This window comes from Maylandia zebra, linkage group LG4, assembly GCF_041146795.1.
Source record: "Maylandia zebra isolate NMK-2024a linkage group LG4, Mzebra_GT3a, whole genome shotgun sequence".
In the NCBI taxonomy this organism is placed as follows: domain Eukaryota; kingdom Metazoa; phylum Chordata; class Actinopteri; order Cichliformes; family Cichlidae; genus Maylandia; species Maylandia zebra.
In genome coordinates this window covers 6694772-6706559 of record NC_135170.1, presented here as the reverse complement: position 1 = coordinate 6706559, position 11788 = coordinate 6694772, and the positions used below count along the sequence as shown (strand labels likewise).

General features: G+C 39.2%; 1 protein-coding gene across 1 annotated transcript; it reads right to left on the bottom strand.

Moving 5' to 3' along the window:
• Positions 1 to 245: 245 nt before the first annotated feature.
• LOC101465240 (uncharacterized) lies at positions 246 to 8702 on the bottom strand. The gene is made up of 6 exons (XM_014409835.4): positions 8397 to 8702; positions 5968 to 6258; positions 5566 to 5859; positions 4559 to 4876; positions 2904 to 3041; positions 246 to 2817 (listed from the first exon to the last, which is right to left on the bottom strand). The coding sequence occupies exons 2-6, from the start codon at positions 6122 to 6124 to the stop codon at positions 2144 to 2146; spliced, it is 1581 nt and encodes a 526-aa protein (XP_014265321.3). The 5' UTR covers positions 6125 to 6258; positions 8397 to 8702; the 3' UTR covers positions 246 to 2143.
• Between the last annotated feature and the right edge of the window lie 3086 nt (positions 8703 to 11788).

The window sequence follows — 11788 nt, the reverse complement described above, 5'->3', positions numbered from 1 at the left end:
TGCTGTGTCTGCATCTCTAAATGACTAAGATATGATTACACCACCCAGCTCAACCAGGTTATTATTCACAAGTTTGTCAAAACATCCAAATTAAGATTGCCCAGGGTTTTAAATGTGTGAGAATGTGGAATAACATCCAGGTGAAATTACATATTCTGTAGGAAATTTATTAGAAAAGGTGTTTACTCGCTATCTATAGTTTTACATAAATAACAAAATGAAATTGATAGTTTGCTTTTGAAAAGTGTTTGAGTATCAAGGGACAGTGTATAATACTTTGCATGTATACATGTATATATTTACAGTATGTTTTTTATATGGACAAAGTCATAATACTGGAAAATATAAAATATGATGTATGCATCTAAAATTAATTGCAATATCAGTTCAAAATAGAGGCGTCCCAGACCCAAGTCCACCATCAAGAATAACATACAGTGCAAAGCATTAAAATATAAATCATCAAAAATCTAAAAGTTATCAGGGAAGGTTGTTTCAAAGAACATTTGCACTCTTTTAAACACATATCCTGGAATTATTACTAATAATTAATGTGAAGACCCACACTGATGCTTTAGTGACATCATAGAAAACAGTTTGCAAACAGTTTGTTGAAGTTGAGCTTTTCACTGTTGACTATCATATCTAGAAGGCTTCTTACAACAAACTTAGGTTAGCCAGCTAATATTTTTACAGTACATAGACAATATTTGACTAGTTTAAATTCAGATCTGGTTTTAATGTTGGAGAAAATGTACAGTATCTCACAAAAGTGAGTACGCCCTGCACATTATTGAAAAAATGTTGTATCTTTTCATGGGACAACACTGAAGATATGACACCTTGATAGAATGTAATGTAGTCAGTGTACAGCTTGTATAACATTGTAAATTTGCTGTCAGCTCAAAATAGCTCAACATACAGCCATTAATGTCTAAACTGCTGGCAACAAAAGTGAGTACACCTGTAGGTGAAAATGTCCAAGCTGTGCCCAAGGTGTCAATATTTTGCGTGGCAACGATTATTTTTTGTTCTGAGTGAAATCTGTCCTGTTAAACTGCCGTATGGTCTTTTTCCAATGTGCTGCAGCTCAGTTTCAGGGTGTTGGCACCCTTCTTATAGCTTAGGCCATCTTTATGTAGAGCAATAATTCTATTTTGCAGATCCTTTGCCATGTTAGACTTCCAGTGAACAGTATGAGAGTGTGTGAGAGCAATAACACCAAATTCAACACAACTGTTCCCCATTTGCACCTGAGACCTTGTAACACTAATGAGTCACATGACACCAGGGAGGGAAAATGGCTAATTGGGCACAATTTGGACATTTTCACTTGGAGGTGTACTCACTTTTGTTGCCAGCAGTTTAGGCAATAATGGCTGTAAGTTATTTAGAGGGGACAGCAAATTTAAAGTTATACAAGCTGTACACTGTGTCATATCTTCAATGTTGTCCCATGAAAAGACATAACAAAATATTTGCAAAAATGTGAGGGGTTTACTTACTTTTGTGAGATACTGGATATTAAAAATAATGCATGCATCCACCCATGCTTGGCATCACCCATTGGTTATTGAAATCCCACCGTGAAGCCTCAAGATGAGCAATTTTGCCATCATTCTCTTGGTGTTTTCAAACTGGTGTTTTCATGAGCAAGGGGAAGATCTGACTGAGATTAGAACTTAGGGGACACAGCTCAATCAGTTGCAAGCAAGTTGCCTAAAGTGCATCATCATTTACAAAGTTAACATCATGTTGTGTTCAATATGACTGGAAGGTGACACGACAGTTTTTACCCTTTTTCCATGCACTTCCAAAGAAGTGCATGGAAAAGAAGTAGGTGAAGCTAGAGCGGCTCATCTACTAATCGGAAGGTTGCTTTGATCCTTGGCTCCCACAGTCTGCATGCTAAATATATATACTGACCTCAAGTTGCTTTCTGATGCATCCACTGGAGTGTGAATGTGTGTGAATGTTAGATAGAAAACTCTTAAGCATCAAAAGTGCTTGTATGAATGGATGAAAGAGGTAAGTTGCCTAAAGCGCTTTGAGTGCTCAGAGGATAAAAGAGCTTTATAAGAACAAGTCCATTTACCATTTCATACAAAAGGACGAGAGCTCATTACGAATGATAATGAGCTGGTTATGGTAAAGATACATTCTCATAGTTGTTTTCTTCATCACTAGTTTCCTCTTCATCACTAGTTTCCTCTTCTTCCTTATTATCCACACTTGCTGAAGGCGGGGATACATTCTCATAGTTGTTTTCTTCATCACTAGTTTCCTCTTCATCACTAGTTTCCTCTTCTTCCTTATTGTCCACACTTGCTGAAGGCGGGGACACATTCTTATAGTTGTTTTCTTCATCACTAGTTTCCTCTTCTTCCTTATTACACACACTTGCTGAAGGCGGGGATACATTCTCATAGTTGTTTTCTTCATCACTAGTTTCCTCTTCATCACTAGTTTCCTCTTCTTCCTTATTATCCACACTTGCTGAAGGTGGGGATACATTCTCATAGTTGTTTTCTTCATCACTAGTTTCCTCTTCATCACTAGTTTCTTCCTCATCTTGTCTGTGACAGTCTACACTCACACAGGCCTCCTTGGACTTTTTGTCATTTGGGCCTGCTTCCTCATAATCGTGATCATCATCACTCACTAGGTCCTCATAATCATCATCATCTTCATCCAGCCCAGGAGCTCCTCCTTTGATTTTTTCATTAGTGTCCAATAGATCAACATTCACAGAGTCCTCAACATCCTCATCATCATCTTCATCTCCATACTTGTAAGCATTCCCGACTCGGACAGCCACTGAAACACAAGTAAGGGGAAAGAATGTGAATATATAGTCTGATGAATATCAGATGGATAATTGTTTAAAATTTGCGAGCACACACTTTGACTGTGGATGAGAGCTACAGGCTTCTTGGCTCGTTGTTGTCTTCTCCTGCACGTCAGCCCTACCACTAACAGCAACAGCAACAGCAGCAACAGGAGTCCAACAGATACTGAGGACAGCAGCGGCATCAAATTGACTAAGGAGAGAGAATTTGATCAGTTTGACCATCAAAACACTTCTTCACATAATGAACTACTTTTCATTAATGTTTTAATTTAGAACATGTAACTTATTTCAAGTCTGTTTTGAGAATATGGCTACAGGTCACTGAAAGGGCACTCCGCTCATCCTGTCAACACTTCTCATCTCAACTATGTCTAAAAGTTAGACACGACCACCCATTGGTTTGTTAAGTCCTGTTGTCAAGCCTTCTTAATCTCACCATTTTTGCCATTATGAAACCAAGTGTCAGTCAATGGGTGGATCTGAGAAAATGAGGGACAATGCTTGCTCATGAAACGTTTCACCTACAGGGTAGGTCTGCCCTACAGCATAGCCAGCTTTAACCTCCAGTTTGACAATACTGCAGAACATAATGTCAATATTACAGAGTAAGAGTAACATTCATCAAAATGATCATTGCTTTAATGTCTTATATTAAGTCTGACTTTCTTTTTATTTGATCTTCATGATTTGTGACTAACTTTCACATAGAATGCAGGATAATGGTGTAACACATAGTGGACAGTACCTCATCCAAAAGACCGGGTCTGTTCTGACTGAGTGACTGTAAGAGGTTTGGGTATACTTAACAGATTTTCTGAGAACATTACTGTAAAAACAATCTGTAATAAGAACTGGTTTGCTAAGATCTTTTTTTATTTTCTGTCCTCAAAAACAAATGGGGTCTTTTGAGGATGGCTGTAGCTCAGGGGGTAGAGCAGGTCATCTACTGATTGGAAAGGGGGTGGTTCAATCCCTTGCTTCCCCAGTCTGCATGCCAAATATCCTTGGGCAAGTTATTAACCACCTGATGCATCCATCAGAGCAGCGGTCCCCAACCTTTTTTGCGCCACGGACCGGTTTATGCCCGACAATATTTTCATGGACCGGCCTTTAAGGTGTCGCGGATAAATACAACAAAATAAAACTAGTACCAGTACTGAAAAAAAGAACATTTATTCATAACACACGTGAAAAAACCCAGGAAAACTGAGTAAACTATAAAAACGATAACAAAATAAGGCTGAAAACCGATAAAAACCCTGAAAACCATACATTTCCCACCTGAGCCTCAACTCTCGCGGCCCGGTACCAAATGACTCACGGACCGGTACCGGTCCGAGGTCCGGGGGTTGGGGACCACTGCATCAGAGTATGAATGTTAGTTAGAAGGCACTGACAAGTATAGAAAACAGTGCTTGGTTAAATGTGGCGTGTTGTACAAAGACATTTGAGTAGAGACGAGTAGAAAACTGTTATATAAGAATCAGTCTATTTACCATTTTATTTTTATACTCTACCATTTTCCTCCTTTATGACTTCTCTTTGTGGTCTTAAATGTATACATTTATAACAAGACTGGGAAACATAAGCTAATGCAATGGTCACAGTTTGCATGGTACATACAGCTACAGCTACCACAGTCAGTCTGATATTTTTATGTTATTTTTTGCTTTATACAAAAATCCATGAATTCAACACTGTACTTACATTTAATGATGACACTAATCGGTGCCAATACAGCAGATCTGAATGTCCGTGTGGACACTGTGACCTCATACACACAGCTGTAGTTGCCCTGCCGTTCATACTCAGCTACAGGGAAACTAAAGGAGGCCGAGTTGCTGACTGCTGGCTCTGTGAGGTTGGAGCCAGAGAAGCTCAGAATAAAATGTCCACTGGAAAATGTGGAGTTAATGGAACAGGTGAGGACAAAGCTGTAACCCCTGGTGATTTCGGCACCTTCAGGACCCCAGACAAGTCCTGCATTAGGAGACGTCAAGGAGATGCTGGGCCTCTGCAGTCTCACTGTGTGAAAGAAAGACTTACCATTAAGAAGGGCAGCAGAAACAAGTCCAATGGTAGCATTTCATGCAAGTTAGCTTATTATTTATGAATCATCATTAACCAATCAACATTAGCCATGTATTTTGTGATCTACCGAATGTTAACAGCTGTTTAATGTTCTACAGCGGCGGTGTCAAACATAAGTCCCAGGGGCCAGAATCGGTCTGCCAAAGACTCCAATTCGTCCCACTGGATATGTGTAGGAGGGCATAGATTTTTGCTGCTGTTCCTACTGATAAAGATCCCTCTCGTGGTCATTCACATTACACTAAGGAATTACGTAATAAATAAACGTTGAAATGACAGAAAAGTTCCAGCATTTTTTTTTTATATAGTGAGCCAACAGTAATAAAACAAAAAAAAAACACAGTTTATTAACTGCAGCCGCGTTTCTGCGAGATTATGCAGAAAAAACTAGATGTACCTTTGAAATTGCGCTTTTTGTCTTATATGAAAAAGTTTATATCTATATTTTTATTACATAGATAAACATAAATTAACGCTGTTGATATCTTATGACAAGTAATTTCTACAGTTTATACAACACTATTTGTAATAGCAAAAATGTAAAGATCTGTAAATTTGTATTATTTTTATTTAGTTGATCAGTTTTGATCTTTTTATTTTACCCTTTTATTTATTGCTCTTACCTGTGACACTGAGTGTGACACTGTCACTTAGCGGGGAATTAAAGTCCCGCCTTGAGCCCTTTTTCTGATACTGACACTGGTACGATCCCTCATCATCAAAGTCCACAGAAGAAATACTGAAGGTAGCAGAGTGTGTAGCTGAATTTTGGGTCCTGTTGAATGAATCTGATGTTGTCATCAGAATGAACGTTCCACCCAAAACCTGAGTGGAGATTGAACAAGTGATTGCAATGTTCTGACTCCAGGTCACCTCACCAGCAGGACTGATGGAGATATGGGGTTTGGGGAAGCTTACTGAAATAGCAACACAGAATTAAAGTTTTCATTTTATCACCAGTTTACTGATTAGATTATACAAAATGGAATATACCATAAAACTTGGGAAATTGGATTTATCCTTACCAGTAACAAAGAGTCCTACAGAGTTACTAAAGGGGGAGGAGAACTTTGAACCCTGAATGCTTTCCTCGTACTGGCAGTAGTACTGTCCTTCATGACTGAAGTTCACTTTGTTGATACTGAAGATAGTAGAGTTGGAATTTGAGGTTTTAGTCTCCATGAATGAGTCAGACGTCTTCTTGAGGATGAAAGTTCCATCTGATGCCTGAGTTGGGACTAAACAAGAGATGCTGGCACTCTGACCCCAGGTGACCTCACTGTTATTTATGGAGATCCTTGGCTTGGGGGGGACCCCTGAAACAATAATTTGGCATGTGGTAAATGTACACCGTATTCTCCTTTTAACTTAAGCATCTCTGGTGTAGTGCCAGCATTGTGACAGTAAAATGGCACTAGCACTGGTTTTCCTGGTCAGTATTTCAACATTTAAGAGACATTTTTGGTTTGTTGGGGTGGTGTTCTACCAATCTATGGTAAATGGCCTGTATTTATATAGCGCTTTACTAGTCCCTAAGGACCCCAAAGCGCTTTACATATCCAGTCATCCACCCATTCACACACACATTCACACACTGGTGATGGCAAGCTACATTGTAACCACAGCCACCCTGGGGCGCACTGACAGAGGCGAGGCTGCCGCTGCCTTTTCATATAATCTATTTATCAAAAGGTCGGTGGTTCAATCCCGGACTGCTCCGGTATGTATGCCAAATATCCTTAGGGAAGATACTAGACCCAAGTTGCCCTCCAGTGCACCCATCAGAGTGTATCTGTGTGAATGTTAGATAGAAAGCATACAAAAAAAGTGCTTGTATGAATGAGAGTGGTGTAAAGCGCTTTGATAATTTTTGTATTATCCATCCATTTTCTAAATGATGGCACCCGTATTTGGTTTGCATTGCTTTGTTGCTCATTTGAATAAGTTGCTGGTCTGAGCTTTGATGGCGACTTTATGAATGAGGAAATGAAGTTTCAGGCAGCTGGTTGATGTGCAGCAGGACAACAGGATACTCTGTTGAAGAAAACCTGCCAATGAGCTGGTTAAGGTTACAATCTGTTTCTCAAATAAGTGACTCGGAGTGAACCAGACTCAAAAGTAACTTTAAAAAACACATAGGCAGCACACAGATGACGAAACAGAGGAAAATCCTGACATGCTCCTACAGAAGCCATGACACCATGAAAGTATGGCCCTGACTAGCATGCAATACTTGAAAATTCACACGTCCTGGATTTTTTTTTTTTTTTTTACAGGCAGTTGGCCTGTCAGTGTTAACCTTACATTTACCTAAACTGAATAAATAACAAATACAAACAGAGCCAAAAGTTCATTGTGAAGAACAGGAGAAAAAAAAAAGGCAACTCCCTCCGCTCTGAACCCAGAGATGTGCTTCTGAATTATTTCCCCATGTGTCACTGTCAAGTAGTAATACCACATTACTGCTGTTCAATGCGCCGCGCTGCTAAATTAATCCTTTTCCTGTCAGCATCACCTTGCAAAGCAACTAATGCTTTGATAATGAGATCAAAGGTATCTGCAGGCAAGCTCAAGATCAAAGATAACGAACAGAAAGTAGAGCAGCTGAAGAATAGTCACACAGTAGCAGGCAGGACGATTTCATCATTTGTTGAGGTGCTCGATGATACCACAGTGATGTTTCCCACAATATGTCGACCTGCTGAACATTTTAAATTTTTAATTCAATCATCAAAAAACTACCTTACAACTTCACACTGTATTTTCCTGTTGCCTACTTCATATTATTTATTGGATATAGAATTGTAAACTGTGTGTCATTTTTAACTTCACTGAGTATATGTTTTAGTTGTACGCTTGATTAATCATGCTGATCTGTCCGTTGTGTGTGAAAATATGGCAGCCATGGTGTTGATGTTGATTTTGGTCATACAGGCTGTAACATTACAGCTGAGAAAGGACAGTCTTGTGAAAAAGAACATTTTCAAAGAACTCTACGAACAATTAGAATAATTAGAAAGTAACTGAAAAAGTCTCGTTCAGGGTTTCAAATTTTGTTTTTATATTTGATCTTTACTGTCAAAACCTTAAACCGCACCAAGTCTGCAGCTGTGAGAGCAAAATCTAAAACTGTTGGGAACAGGTTATGTTTGAGATTAAAATCAGTTGGAAGTTCAAAGTTCATTTTCACTGATTCTTTTATTTACAGCAGCTGAAGAGACTTGTGTCTCAGAGAAGAAGAAAATCTTATTTTAAAAAAAGATATGCATTTACATTTTTGTTGGGAAATATAATTTACTAGTAAATGTTTTCTCCAATGAACAAAGTGTAGTAAAAACAATATAATATACTAATTACATTATTTATTAACGAAAAATAATAATCACTTCACCACTTTTAACAACTTTTATTATGAACTGATATCACGATAGGATTTAACTGAAAGTTTGCTCACCTGAACATGTGACACCAGCATCCTCATTATGCCCACAGTTATGTGTCCCAAATCCTCTGTTTCGACACTCAGTAAGAGAACTTTCACTTCCTGAACAGGCCACATCATCAAGCCAAATTTGTCCTGTACCTTCACCAAAGTGAGCTGATTTATGGAAACTCACTGCTGTCCAGCAGTGCAGCTGTCTGCAGACCACTTCAGCATCTTTTAAGTCCCAGTCATCATCACAGACTGTTCCCCAGGAGCCACTGTGATAGATTTCAACTCTTCCAGAGCACCGAGTGGACCCAGACCCAGCTAGTCTGATCTGACCTATCAAGAACGTTATATAAACAACATTTTAATATTTCCCTTAAAGGTTTTCCTTTAAAAAAAGACATAGGAACAGACTGACCTGCAGCAGGTGACGGTGAGGCCAAGAGACAAGAAACTATCGGAGAGGAAACCATGCCATTGCTTATTACATAGAAATGTTCTTGTTGATATGCAGTGATGAATATTTGCATTGAAAATCAAACCCAAAATCCTATTGATACTGTGCCTGTACAAAATTACAAAAAACATTATACATTATAGAAAATCCGTCTTACCGAGGGTAAAAAAATGCTGTCTGCCCCACATGGCGTGTCATTTATGAGATCCAGAGAACACTACAGAGAACTAAAATTGTTCACAGTGCTTGTCCTCCCGAAACACTTCCCCTTTCGTTTTGTCGCGGGGTTTTTTTTCCCATCAACCGACACGGGGCATTAAAACTATGCAGAATTAAAGTCTGAAGTTAACACACTTTGTCCAGCAAAAAAACAATCGCATCTATACTTCTGACTGAATGTTATCATTCTGCTTTCTGCTGCCAGCCGTGAGTACAGATATGATCAATGAAATCAATTTAGTTTCACTGTAAGTTTATCGCCATTCGTTGCCAAAAGTGTCAATCAAAGCGCGTATCTCCCGTCTCAGGCCCTTCTATCGTGAGATAGTTAGTCTCAAAAGATTGGAAAATGGTTACGATATTACCCACAAGTGTAAACTAAGATTTACATATATGCGCGCACACAATGATTTGTGTGTAATTCCGCGTACTCAGAAATGCGTGCAACAGTCCACACATGCAATTCCACAAATCAAATAGTTCAATCAGTCATCAGTCTCACTTTCAAAGACCTTCACGAGCTTACTCGTCTCTAAAAATTATTTCAGACATTGTTTACGCTCACATCACGGTTTATGTGCTCGCGGAGTTTTGAGAGATTTACACACTTTTCATCTTTCCATGGGGCTACAAACACAAGAGGCGCTCCGTCCCTAAATGAAAACTGGACGTTTGAAATTCCTTTGAATCTTTAAATTACGTCCAACAAAACGATTTTTTACCAGAAATTTCCCAAAAAAAAAAATTAAATTAAATTAAAAAATAAATAAATAAATAAAAAATAATAAAAAAAATAATAATAATAATAATAAAAAAATATATATATATATATATATATATATATACATACACACACACACACACACACACACACACACACACACACACATATATTTAAAAAGGTAATTTTTAATAAACAAAAAGGTAATTCTGAATACATCTAAAAAAATGTATAGAGTGCAAAAGTGTGGTAAAACTTTTTGCCCCCTTTTCCATTCACTCATTATTCATGTCTAGCAACCCTATCTAGTCTCCAAGCTAGAAAGGAATAGGATTGTCACTACAGTGTTGCCACAATACACATCCTTTTGAGGTCCAAGAGTTGAAGATAAGCTTTGTGAAATCACTGAAATAAGTCAGACTTGTGCATGCATGTCAGTGTAAGCTGGCTTGCAATTAGACCAGATAAGGCTTTGAAGCAGCAGGTGTGTTATGTGGAAGCAAGTGGGATAGACAGCCTTGATCAAATTCAAATGTTATTTGTCACACGCACACACACACACACACACACACACAAAATACAATATGTGGAGAAATGCTTATTGCTGTGCAATGCCCATTAAACGACAGTAAAGAATTTACAGATAATGATAAAATTTACAGATTTTACCTTAGAAATTTACAGTAAAAAAGAATGTGCAAATAATGATTTAAGAGAGAGATTATAAGAAGTGTGCAAATAAACAGAGTGTGTGCGGTGATGTGATGTATGAGAGTCCAGTCCTACACCTGGTTCAAGTCCCAAATAGCCTGGGGGACAAAACTCCTCTTTCACTCTGTTTTGACCTTAAGGGAGCGGAAGCGCTTCCCAGACCTCAACAGTGAGAAGAGTCCATTGTTGGGATGGGAGAGGCCCATCATGATCTTCCTGGCTTTGTTCTTGCACCACTTGGTGTAGATGGACAGCAGGTCAGAAAGCGCTGATAGATTGATGCGTTTGGCCGAGCGCACCACTCTTTGCAGATCTCGTCTGTCCTGCTTGGTGCTGTTCCCAAACCAGGTGCAGATGTTTCAGGATGCTCTCGATGGCGCAGGAGTAGAACTTCTTAAGCACCTAAGTCTTCTGGGGAAGAAGAGACACTGGCAGGCTTTCTTAACCAGGGTCTTAACCAGGGTGTTAATGTGACAGGTCCATGATGAGGTTCCGCATCTTCCGGGCAAGGACAGAGAGACTCAAGAGGAGCTTCTATCCCCAAGCCATCCGTGCCCTAAACACACACACCCGCCCTCTCACATCATCTATAATTGACTGAGACAGGACTCTTCCAGACACTCTAAACCAAGGCACAATGTACATTTCAATTCCTTTAATTTTAAATATGTTTATATTGTCTATCCTGTAAAATAGTCAGATGTCTATTCATATTAATGTACAGAATTCACCTGCTTGCTGCTACTACTGCACATTCACCCAGTGTATATACTATATGTATGTATATATATATATACATATATGTTCTTCCTCTACACCCCCCCCCCCATTTTTGCACATGTCGAGGAGCGTGTCAGGCTACATTTCACTGTGTGTTATACTTGTATAACTATGCATGTGACAAATAAAGAACCTTGAACCTTGATAGGTCCTGAGTGATGTGGAGACCCCTGGTACCGGAAACTATCCACTCTCTCCACTAGGTGTACAAAGCAGATATGGCTAGTTTAGCAGATGAAAGGAGCACAAGCAGGAGACTTGGCTCTCAAAAATAACAATGTGGAATTGATTAAAAACAAACAAACAAAAAAACATGGATGTCCATTTGTGATCACAACATGGGTTTCATTTAGTTTGGTTTAGTTTTAAATATAGCCGGGGATCGGCTCACCAGGGCCTCCGTTCTTGGCCGCCACCTGACACACATTGCACCCGACCCCTACGGCGCCTCCTGCAGGTGGTGGGCCTATAGGAGGATGGGCCCATGTCCCTTTGTCGGACTGGGCTCCATGGCCACCAGACGCATGC

Bases quoted from the DNA above. Each gene is read 5' to 3' on its own strand.
- LOC101465240 (XM_014409835.4), bottom strand. From the start codon at position 6,124: ATGGAGACTAAAACCTCAAATTCCAACTCTACTATCTTCAGTATCAAC. The intron at 5,860-5,967 runs GTAAGGATAAAT...TTGCTATTTCAG, and splicing joins TGTAGGACTCTTTGTTACTG to TAAGCTTCCCCAAACCCCAT. The intron at 4,877-5,565 runs GTAAGAGCAATA...TCTTTCACACAG, and splicing joins TGTCACACTCAGTGTCACAG to TGAGACTGCAGAGGCCCAGC.